This window comes from Meles meles, chromosome 7 (genome assembly GCF_922984935.1).
Source record: "Meles meles chromosome 7, mMelMel3.1 paternal haplotype, whole genome shotgun sequence".
NCBI classification, from domain to species: Eukaryota; Metazoa; Chordata; class Mammalia; order Carnivora; family Mustelidae; genus Meles; species Meles meles.
The window spans coordinates 149,252,125-149,264,218 of record NC_060072.1 but is presented as its reverse complement, the minus strand read 5'-3'; the positions used below and the strand labels follow the sequence as shown (position 1 = coordinate 149,264,218).

At 58.4% G+C, this 12,094-nt stretch overlaps 1 protein-coding gene across 1 annotated transcript in view; it reads right to left on the bottom strand.

The window, feature by feature from the left end:
* The window catches only part of ADARB2 (adenosine deaminase RNA specific B2 (inactive)), a 349,296-nt gene that overhangs the window by 104,477 nt on the left and 232,725 nt on the right, over positions 1-12,094 (bottom strand). The window contains exon 2 of the mRNA XM_046011463.1: positions 1,390-1,476. Coding sequence (XP_045867419.1) covers positions 1,390-1,476 — 87 coding nt within the window. The remainder of the gene's footprint in view (positions 1-1,389; positions 1,477-12,094) is intronic.

Genomic DNA, 12,094 nt, shown 5'->3' with positions numbered 1-12,094 from the left:
GATCCCAACTCCGTGATTCGGGTTATGCCCGCGAGGCTCTGGGACCCGTGGCGCGGGCTCGCAGGGATCAGTGACTGCACGAGAGCCTGTCCGGGAGGTGTAGCCCCACGCGGGGCTCCAGCTACGTCCAGCAGGTCCCAGCCCCCCCGCGAAGGAGGCAGATTCTCCGTCTCAGCACGTTCTCTCCTCGTGATTAGCCGAATTGCTGCGTGCACATGTCCCGCTCAGCTTGGAGCGCATGGGCGTGTGCTTGCGGCTGGCGGACGTGTGCACGCATGGGCGTGTGGGCCCCATTTGTGAGGTACTTGTACACACACGGACCGAGTCCTGGAGGTTTTCCCGCTGAGACTCTGGGACAACACACAAGCGTCTGCGAACTTGGCTGAGGAGGCGCCCTGGACGTGTGGCCCAGGGAGCCGCGTCCTGATTTCCGTGGGACTCTGTGCCCATCTGACCCCTGCTCTGCTCTGTCACGTCGATTCAGGCAGGGGCGCCGGGCATGTCCTCAGCCTCTGTCCTGTTGCCGGCTGAGTGTCTCACCAGCCGACGGCAGAGCGGCGGCTGCGGGTCCCCCCGCAGTGAGTCCTGGTCAAGGTCCTGGGGAGTTCGAGCCTTGAGCAGTCTGCGCCGTCACACTTGGCGGAAGGGCGGCCCATCGGTGAGGTCATATTGAAATGCAAGGGGATCTGTGTGGTCTGGGGTTTGGGAGTGTGGCGGTCACGTCCAGGAGCTCCACCCCCATGCACCAGCCCTGCTCCCCGCCAGGGGTCCCTCCGTGGTCTCAGCAGGGGGACCGCTCAGAGTCCCTCCGCACCGCACTGCTCTGCTGCCTCCCGGGTGCCTTCACGAGCCAGGAGTGTCTCAACAGGTAGGCACCCGTCCAGCCTTTCCCTTGTTGAGTCATTGTACAAACTGTGCTCACTTCCCTCCCTCCCTCCCTCCTTCCTTTCCTCCCTCCCATCCTCCTTTCCTTTTGAAGGGGAAAAACAAAGGAAAGAGAGGAGAGGGGTGCAGGAGAATGCATTTTCCCCCTACAATCCCTGGGGTTCTCAATTATATTGTCACTGAAATTGTTGTCCTGCTCCCCAGGTGGGGACGGGATTCCAGGTGGGAGCGGATTCTAGGTGAGGAGCGGATTTTGTGGCAGGGAAGGGATTCTGGGTGGAGACAGGATTCGGGTGGAGATGGAACCCTGGTGGGGACAGGATTTTGGGTGGGGACGGGATTCAAGTTGGGGAAGGAGCTTGGGGAGGGGACGGGGGAGGGGACGGGGGAGCGGGAGCAGAGTCTGCTGCTCCGGGAAGCCCAGACAGTCCCCCCCATCACTCCGAGGTCTCAGTGTTTGGGGACATTGGAGGACGCCGCTCTCCGCGTGGGGAAACTGCTTACTTAGACAGTCTTCGTCTTCCGTGTTCGTGGCGCCGGGACTTAAGTGCTTGAAGGGAGCGATGAAGGCCGACAACATGCTGACTTTGTCTAGAAAGAAAAGAAGAACAGGAAACGCACTTTTGACATCGAGTTTCAGAAAAACTCAACGCTGTCCTATGTTCTTATGACCAAGAGTTCGGGCAAGGGAGGCCGAACGCTCGCTTTGGTTTCAGCCACTGCTGGTTCAGTCGTTCATTGAATTTCCGACAGCATTTTTAAAAAACTCCTCTCTCCTTTCAGTTTTAACTTCACGATTTCCGTCTTTCTTCTTGTCTCATTGCTGGCATCTCCCCTCTGTTCTGTGTCCCTCAACACTCAGCGATTGTCTCTGGGGCAACGACCTTGCCTGAGCTCCTGGGATGCCGGGTGGGGCGCAGAGGGAAGTGAAACAAGGAGAAGCTGTAATTAAACGAGACGCACGCCAATATAGCCAGGACCGTTTATCCCGTGAGTGGAGAAGTGCTTTGTGGGCTCGAAGTGCAGGACCATGGGGACTTGTTAAACCCCGGAGTGCGCTCGGTAGCATCTGGGCAGCGGAGGGAGAGGTGCGGGCCGAGGCCCCCTCTGTTCCTCTGCAGACGGGCAAGCGACGGAGCAGGGATGGGGGCCCGGGAGCGCGCCTCTGCCTGCACCCTGGTGGGGGGAGGGGAGGCAACAGCTGTCCCGGGTCCACCCGGGGTGGGACACTGGACCCAGGGCACACCGCTCATGACCTACAGTCCCCGCAGTCTCCCTCTTAAACGGAGAGATCGGGGAATTGTGGGAGGGAATGCACTTGGGAGACATTAAAAAAGGACACACAAAGGGGCCGAAGGAAAAGCCCCTTTCTGTAGAGATTCCGCCGACTAAATCCAACCTCAGCAGCTAGGGGTGCTTGTCCGCGCGGGAGCCTACCCCAGGGCAGAGGAGAGCGCGTCCAGGCACGGCACATGCGGTCCTCCCCGTTCTCAGACACCCGCCTGCTCCCCTGCATCCTGGGGCCAAGACGGGGGCCTTCCCAGGTCCTGGTGGTTCTTGTGTCTGGCCTGGCCCCGGGGGCTGAGCTACTTTGCCAAGGGGACACTTGCATCGCCAGGAATCGCTGGCACCGGGCCAGGTCTTTGGTGCCTCCCGTGCCAACGTCTGCCTCTGTCCCGGGGAAGGGGACTGTTGCCCCGTGGGCACACACGAGGGCTCCCTTTTTGCCCACCTCGAAGTGTGACTTTGCGTGAAAAGCTCAGCCAGCGGTTTTATCCGCCGCCAGCCTTCGGGCGCTCGGCCACAGGCCTGCAATGTGCTCTTTTCCTTGCAATTCTGAGCCTGTTTTCTCTTTACCCGAGCTTTCCAGAGGCCAGGGGAGTTCACACTGAAATTCATTCAGGATCCTGTTAACAGCTGGCGTTTCCAGTAGGGACGGCAACGATATAATGTTCACTCAGAGAGAACAATAAATCACTCAAATAGAAAACGCCTGCTCTTTCTTCATCCGACGGGACGAGAAGCCGCAGCCAGGGAGGGGCGGGCTCTCCCAGGCCCTCTCAGCCAAGCTAATTTACTACACGGGAACGAAGTCTCTTGCTTGAGTTATAATTCCATTAAAGGCACCCAATAATGTTACACAAAGAGTGTGAAGCTCAAGTGATTTAGTCTGGGGCATCTCAAAATGAAATTACATTTTTCTAATAAAGCAGGGCGACCAGCCAAACACCCACAAAAGTACACGAAATCATTTCAGAGCTTGCCTTCGCAAAATTACGAACTAGTCGAAACTGTTTCAGATCCTCGAAGTCCTTGCGTTGGAGGATTCCCAGACTGGGCAGACAGAAGCAGCCGGCCCGAGTTAGATAAACCCCGGGCACTTACTCAGTTTCTGTAAATCCCTAGCACCGTGCGGCAGGCCGGGCTTCCAGCCTGAAAGAGCATCTGGTCTGTGAATTGCAGATCGGGGCAAAGGCCTTGGACAGACATTTCTCCAAGGAAGGCATCAGACGGCCAGCGGACCCACTCATTTGTCGGCCACCAGCTCACGGCCGCCGTGGGCCACCAGCTCACGGCCGTGCACGGATGGGGCGCGACAAACCAGCACGTCCACTTCTGGGTCTACACCCAGAAGGACGGAAAGCACAGTCTCACAGAGCTACCCGCACACTCGAGCGCCCCGACACAAGGATGGATGACACGGTGTAGCCTGTGCGCGCAACGGAATATCGTCCCATGTGACCAAGCTCGGGGCCATGACACGGACGGGGCTGAGCCGGCCCCTGCAGGACAACAGACACGGTGGGGCCCAGGCATCTGAGGTCCCCAGAGGGGTCAGACCCAGAGACACAGAAGATGCAACGGTGGGACCCAGCGGCTGAGGGATGAGGGGACCTGGTGTGTGATGGGGACGGAGTTTTAGTTCGAGAAAAGAAGAAAGTTCTGGAGGTGGATGGTGGTGACGGTCACACCACAAGCCGCCCAACGACACGCTTACAAATGGTCAGGACGGCAGGTTTTACTTTCTGTGTGTTTCCCCCCAATTTAGTAAGTCACATTTAACAGGGCGTTCAGAATTCTCTCTGAGCCTCTTTTATGCCCCAGCAACGCCTCCAGCTCAAACACACCGGCCTACTCAAGGCAGGACGCCCGGAGAGCGGCGAGCCTGTTTGCTGGGCCCACCCCCTCTTCCGGAGCCTCACCCGCCGTCACCGCCTCTGTGCCAAGAGGGGGCAGGTGGCAGCCTAGGCCCGTCATTAGGAGGACAGTGGGAATTGCATTTTTTGTTTAGAAAAATTACTACGAGAATGACTGGATGCCGGCGCCTTATCTGGAGGCTGTCTCCTTACACATGGTGTCCGCGTGGGCTGTGTTGGGCTCACCCCGGTCCCGAGACCAGCTCACGCGTGTTCCGGATGGAGAACAGTGTGTGCGCATCTGCTGTGCTCTGTTCTGAACGTCTGGGGTCCACTGAGAGAAGCTGGCTCCCTCCTGCCCTCCACCCCGTTGTAAAGTCTGGAAGATGGAGAAGGTGTCTCTGTCGGGGGAGTATCTGGAAGGGGCGCTGGGCACGCCCCGCACCAGCTCGAAACGGACCCCAGAGAGCAGTGGCCCTGGACTGTCCTCCAGCCAAGGGCCACTTCCAGCAAAGGCCTGGCGGCCACGGGCCAACCACGGCATTTCCAGTGCATCTCCGAAGCCGTCCAGGACATTTGCATTGGAAACCTCGTTGCTGGTTGCAAAATAAGTGGCCGGGACCTCGCGGGCAGCAGCTCTTCCCCGGAACCCCGTGAAACCACGTTTGTCAAGGATATTGATAACCAAGAACAAATACGATTTGGACGTGGCCTGAAGACCAATAAACAGGCCAGAGCGAAACAGCTTTCAGGAATGCCGCCACACCGAGACGCTCACCAGTTTCCAACAAAGATCTCCAAGTACTGCGATGGGCAGAAGAAAGTCTTACAGACAAGTAGTGTTGAGAGAACGCGACACCAGCTTGGGAAAAGGAGCTCTGAGCTCTGCCTCATACCAGACCCGAAAACTGTCACAAAAGGGGTCAGAAACCCAAACGTAAAAGCTGGAATGATAAAACTCATGGAGGAAAATACTGAGACTTTCATGGTGCTTGTGGAGGCAGGTTTCTTAGGATGCAGAAAGCACTATCATAAAAAAATTAGTTTTCATCAAAATTAAAAATTGTTTCAGCTTGCTGAAATTCACTGTTAAGAAAACGAAAAATGAGCCCCAGATTGGGATAATAGATTTACAATCAAGATGACTGATTTGTATCCAGAATATAAGAACTCTTCCAACTTAATAATAAAGGGTAGAAAGATCCAAATTTTTAAAAATGGGCAAAACACTTGAACAGAAACTCGACAAGGGAGAACCTGCAGAAGCCAATGATACGCGCTCCCGAAGGGCTCCAGAGCATCGCCCGTGGGGGAAATGCAAGTTAAGAGCACAGGCCTGCGTCAGGACACAACCAGTGGGACAGCCGATGCGGGGAGAGGTCTCACCCACCGGGAACTCGGAAACATTGGGCCGCACACACCAATCCCACTTCTAGATATTTACCCAAGGAGAAGGAAATACACATGCCAAAAAAGAAAAAGTTTGTACAAGACTGTTCAGGGAGATTTTGTCCATTACAGCTCAGAATTAGGAACGTCCTGCTTACCGGTCCACAGAAGAATGGGTACATGAATTGGGCTACGTTTATAGGACGGGGAACCATCAACAGTGGAGATAACGGACGTCGTAAAATGTATTACGATATGGATGAATCTTGGAAACATTATACTGAACGAGAGAGATCTCGGCACAGAGAGAAGGTGCTAATTAACTCCATTTATGTGACGTTCCCCAGCAGGCCGACGGTTCCCTGGGGAGAGGAGTCAGAGGGGGTCTCCTAGGTCAGGCGCTGGCTGCTGGGCAGGCCTGGGGGATTCTTTCCGAAATGATGTGTTACGTGTGTGTACCCGTTTGTCATGAGCCCTGACACGTACAGGCTGCGTGTCTCCATATATAAACTACACCTGGTCGTTTGAAAATATTAACGGATAAAAACGACGGATGAGAAACTCAACAAGGGGCGGCAAGCAGCAGATACTGTTCACACAGAAGGGGACGTGCAGCTCGGCCCCCGGCGAGGACGGGGTCTCCCAGGAAGCCGCGAGGTAAGTGTCGCGGGCTGCGCGCTGGCTTTGTGTGTGTGTTTGCTTGCTTTACAGATGGGACAGCTCAGGTCTCTCTCAGAAGCTCTTCCGTGGCAACAAGAACAGTGGCCACCTCAAAGGGAGCCCTCTGGAGACGGCCTGGATTCCTGTCAGGACACGCGCATGTCCGCAAAGCAGGGGAGAGCCGGCTAGGGGAGGGGAGGGGAAGGCCACAGCAGGTGCACACGGGGCTGGGCATGCACGCCGCCGGCCCGCGAAGCTCCGTTCGCCCATGCCGCTGGCACGAGGGGCTGGGAGGGGCCCTGCTCTTGGAGCCGCTTCACGAAGATGACACTTCGCTTTTTTACCAAGTAAGACGACAATTTTATTATTTTTAAAAATTTATTTGACGGAGAGATAGAGATCACTAGTAGGGGAGCGGCAGGCAGAGAGAGGAGGAAGCAGGCTCCCCGCGGAGCAGAGCCCGATGCGGGACTTGACCCCAGGACCCCGCGGTCATGACCTGAGCCGAAGGCAGAGGCTTCACCGACTGAGCCCCCCCACTCCCAGGCGATCCAAGATGAAAATTTTCCAATGCGTTCCCGTGCACGAGCCCCTGTCCAGTCCCTGAAAAGCCCGTTCATGCGAAGTAACCGTTTTGCTGGAACTTTTAGTAAACCCCGTCCTTGCCAGCCCCTCGCGGGATTCGACCCTGGCCTTTGCCCCCTTACAAACACTCACAATGTCACGGCGTAGGCTGTTACTAACAGTACGTGAAGTGGGCACTTGGGTTCTGCCGTCATTTCAACAGCTTAGAGTTTCGTACGACTGTGTCTGCCTCTGAGCCACGCACACGTCAGCCCCTCTCAGGTCCCCTTCTCGGAGCTGCATTTTGCCGAAACGCACGGTGACAGATGGCCTCCCCCGAGCTGACCCCCTCCCTTGCCACCGGGGGTTCTGACCGGGTGCAGGCCCGTCTTCCGTGGACGGGGCTTCTAGCGAAGCACAAGCACAGCTCAGCCGGGCAGGTGGGCCACCGGGAAGCAAGGAGACAATTAACCTCTGCGCGCGGCAGGAGAGGGATAGCGTTTTCGGTAAAGGTGAAGAATTTTTCTCACAGAGTTTTAAACTCCGTGTTTTAAACTCTGTTCAAGCTGCTATTCTGTGCGCCGCACAAGGGAGTTCAGGCAGCATTAGGAAGAAGACTCGGGGTCTGCATGGAGTTTTGCAGCGCACAAGAAGGCCTGATTCTCCAAGACGACGAGGCTCTCTTTTGTCAATTTCCGGATGGATGACAGTGACGAGGGGCCTTGAAAGGGTTCGAGCAAGCAGGTGACAAGCCTGCACTAGGTTTGCCGCTCCTTCGCTGTGTGGGCTGGGCCACGGCTTCCCCGGAAGTTCGTGCTGGAGCCCCGACTCCCAGGGCCGCAGAAGGAGACCGTATTTGTAGACGGGGTCCTTACAGAGACGGCTAAGGTAAGATGAGGTCATAGATGGGCCCTCATCTCGTCTGACTGGTGACTTCTAAGCAGAGGAGAGCAGGACGCAGACACACGCAGAGGGACGACCACGAGAGGACTTGGGGAGGAGATGACATCCGCGTGCCCAGGACAAAGGCCTCGGGAGACACCAGACCTGCCCACGCCTGCACCTCGGGCTTCCCGCCCCCAGGACGCGGGACAGTAACAGCCTGCTGTGGGCGCCGCCAGGCCGGGGTGTTGGGGCCCAGCTGCGCTGACAACCGTACTCACTCAGCAGTTCTTCACTGAGCGCAAGTAGTCGCACACGTCCTCCCTGCTTTCACACTCTGATGCCAGGAACGACCACTGCAGGGAGATGGCTCCTGGCCAGGGGATCGAGAAGTCAGGGGCATCCTTCGGGAGGTGGACCCAGTAGGTAATAGAAGCGTGTCCCTTGTGTTGAACCAGGAGATCTGCTCCAGAGCCAGGAAACCCTTGCTGCAAGGATGAGTGTGGGATTATCCAAGTTAGGGCAGGGAGAGCCAACCCCAACAGAAGTAGCGGCTCGTGCAAAGGCCCTGGGTAAGTGCACCAGCATCTTGGTACCCGCGCCTGTGAGGACATGACGTGTGGCCATCAAGGACTTGTATGGAACAAATCAGAGGTCTCTTAGGGACGCTGTCCCATTCTCAGAGTGGTATCCCCAAGGCATGCTGTCCTACTCCTAGACGCTTCCCTCAGGCACAGCACTGAGACGTCCCCACACCAGCTTGTCCACACCTCAGTCTGGGTCTTTAATCAGGCCACCATCACGGCACTACAAACAGTCTGGCAGACGAGACAGGCACTTCGGGCTTGACGTGTGTGCCGTATTCTGGAAGCCTGGCTTATTTTTGGAAGCCGCAGAGAAACAGACAAGCCCGCACCAGACTGCGCCGTGTGATTCGCGGGCAAAGACACAGATGGTCTGACAAGTGATTGACGGACCAAGGTGACTCTTTGCCACAAAGTGTGTTTACGATTTAAATATCTGCATGGAAGGGTGTGTGTTCACACTCCACTTGGAGACACTCACGGCCTTCCAGATTATCTGGCTTTGCAGTCTAGACCCTGTCTTCATCTGACGGTCCGTGTGGGGGTGGAGGCGTACAGGAGCGCGACGTCATTCCTTACGGTAGGGGTCAGCCGTCTCTCCGCTGCGCGACAGCCATCGGGTCCGACCTAATGGCCGTCCAGCCTGGACACGGCCCTCGACGCCATCCCTGTTTGGGGCAGAAAGTCCACCCCAGGAATGGGTTTGTGGGGAGGCAGGGGTGCAGCTGGGACTCTCAGACCCCGAGGGCACATGAGGAAGGCGGCACTTCTTCCAGAAGGGTCTCCTTCCGTTGGAGCCGCGAGGTCGGCGTTCGTCAGAGGCCCTTCAGCAGAGGGCGGTTGGACTGTGGCCCTGGTCAGGAATTCTAGGAGGCTGGAAATTCCCATGAAATAAAACTGTGACCCTGAAGACCTGCACAGGCACCCCGAGGACTGCGGGCAGAGAACTGGAGACAGGACGAGAGTGTAACCCTCTGTGAATAAGCCCTAGCCCTACACCGGCCTGCATTTCTTGTCCCTCTAGACCTGTTTCCGCTTCGTCACACGAAAGCACGTGTGTTACGTGCTTCGTCAACCTTGCTGGTTCCTTATGGGTCCTTGGTCTTCCTTTCTTCGGCATCCTCTGGCCTCCCTGCCCTCTTTTCGTTGGAGACGTGCTAAACCAAAGTCCTTTCATTTTACAATGTCCCCTTCTGATTTAACGTTTGATAACAAGATCGCCCGGATTGGTGTTCTCTGGTCACGAGCACTCCTCTCCTTTCCCACCGCCCACCTTCCTGTGCTGGCGGCTGCCGCCCTGGGCCGCCGCGTCTGTGAGGGACTGGAAGCTTCCAGGTCTGCCGTCACGGACTCAAGGTCACCCGATTTTCCGAGTCGTGCGTCTGTCAGGTGGGAACCGCCGCTCTGCAGAAATGCTGTGAATCGTGTGTCCGCGCCGGTTAACTGTACGTGTCCCCTTGACCAGGCCCCAGGAGCCACGACATCCGGCCACACATGATTCTGATGCGTCTGTGAGGGGGTTTCTCATCGAGACCAGCATTCAGATCGGCGAACCGAGTAGAGCAGGGTCCTCGCTGTGAGGGTGGGCCTCACCGAATCAGTCGAGGACGCACAGCCGCAGAGGTGGAGGAGGGAGGGCTGTGTCTGCCAGCTGCGGGGCTGGGACAGCCGTCCTCCCTGCACGCCCGGCTCATGGGCCGTCCAGCCGACTCACCTCCTGCATCCCCGCCTGGCTCTTCCCGCTCCATGACGGGCTGAGTCGGTGTCTTCCAGTCTTTCGGACTCTGCGGGCTCTGTGGGCTCTGTCTCGGTGAGGGACTCTGATTCGTGCTCCGGTCCCTGCGATGTGGCTGTTCCTCCCACGGCCCAGCACAGCAGAGCCCAGAGCGTCAGCGCAGTCTGTTGCCTCATCCCTCCTCCCCGCCACAGGCCAGCCTTGTCCCCATCCTGGAGCGTGTGCGGACGCGGCGTGCACTTTGGAGCACACTGTCCGCGACCGTGGGTGGCAGCCAGCGTCCCCAGACCTCTGCATGCGGGGGCGTGTTTCCCCGTCCGAGGGGGGCTCGGGACCGTGAGCAGCAGCCCCAACATGTTTTTCATGATTTTTACCTTCTTTTCTTATGTTAGTTTTGGTATTTGAGGCATTGAAGTGAGCTTCTTTAAAAACCGGAAATAAGATATCATGGAACCTCCTGGCAGGCCCCCTGCCCCCCGCTGGCGTTGGTAGGCCCCACGGTCAACACTGGCGTCTTCCGTGCTGTTTGAAACTTGCTAATTCCCCCTCTCTTCTATGAATCATATATTCCAGCAAGCACTTGCTTAGAGAGCGGGTCGGAGTGTTGGGATCTGAACCTGCACGTCTGGGTTTGACGACTGCCCGTGGAACGGAGCCCTGGCTGCTGTGTGTAAATGCTGGTTATTGTTTGCGAGCGACGAGCTTGTCTGTTGCTGTGGTGCCGAGCGCGGTCATCTGTGCTATTCTCGTGTGGCGGGTCCATCCTGACACCCCACAGCCCTCGCCCCCGTCCCCTCCCGCCCCCGTGCCATGCCTAGGCCACGCGGACGCTGCCCGTCGTTCCTGGACTCCAGCGTTCCCTCCGGCGGCAAAGGGCCGTGGAGCGCTTGCTGTACCCCCGAACAGTCCGCAACAGTCGAGAACGCCCCGATCTTGACTTTCTGTGCGGCTGCCTCACCGTGCTTGCGGGGTGTGTCGTACGCGCTTGCTTGGCCGTGTCTCCTGCCTCGTGTCAGGCTCACGGGCAGACCTGACTCTGCGCTCACGAGAAGACCCTGCCGCTGGCCGAGGAGAGCGTCTCGCAGGCAGGGCCTCCGCACGGCGTCAGCAGACCTCTGGCCCTCCGTGAGGCGCTCCTGGTCTTCGCGACTCTGCACCCTTTCCCTCGTGCCGAGCTCCCTTCGCAGTTCGGGGTGTCCCAGCGCTGCTGTCGGGGTCTCGGCCTGTTGGCGCCCCCGTCACGTTGCTCACGAGCACTCAGTCGCGCTGCACGGGGGCTCCTGCTCCGACTGGCTGGTGACTACCCAGCCGCCTGTGCTCAGGGGTTCTGTAACACTGTTTCGGGGACACCAGCCAAAACCAACCGGCTGAGGCTGACCGTGTTGAACTCAGGACCGTAAGTGCTATCTGAAGAGCGAGCGGGCAGGTGGGTGCTTCCCGGGGGTGCCTGGGGAGGGAGGGTCCGCAGGCCTCGGGCTTGGGCGCAGGAGGTCGCTGCAGCTGCCGAGCTCCGGTGTCCTGTTCTGGTCGCCTGGAAGCCCGATGGGGAAGGGGAGCAGGAGCTCCGCTAGTCTGAGGAGGAGGAGAAAATTCTGGAAGAGCGTGAGGGTGGGGATTGCCAGGCAGAGGGTGGCCGGAGACGGGCTCCGGACACCGCCGGTCCTCACTCCTTCCCGCGGTGGTGGGGGCAGCAGGTTCTCGCAGCTTCCTTGAGCGGACATCCTCAGGGCCGCACCCCCCACGGGCTCTTTCAGGTGAGAGGCACGTGCGGGACCCAGCGTGCGGCTCTGGGCGCCGGGAGTTTCTTGTTACTGCGGGCGGACGGCGGAGCGTGTCGGTGCTCGGCCAGGGACCCAGGGACCCCGAGCACCGACAGCCTGTCCTTAAGTGTCAAGATGGCCAACAAGCGCCAAGACAGAGATGCTCGTTTGCCGGGCTGTCCTCGCTCTGCTGGCATTCTGCGGTGTCCCCGCGGCCCGGAGTGTCCAAGTGGGCCAGGCCACAGAGAGCACCTGCGGGGGGATGTGGGGAGCACGGGCTCTACTCCTGGGGCCTGTGCATTTAGGAAAAACACATCCGCCTCTAACTCAGCAAGTGCCCCCCGGGAGGGCTCAGCGGGCAGGGGTGCGGCCCCTGTGTGTGCCCTCTCGGGCCTCACTGTGGGTCACCCAAGGCTGCCACAGCCCGGCGTCCTGGTCCGGAGCCCAGGGAGCCCCTGTTGCTTCGCCAAAACCCGCGGGCCCAGGGGATGCCGCCCA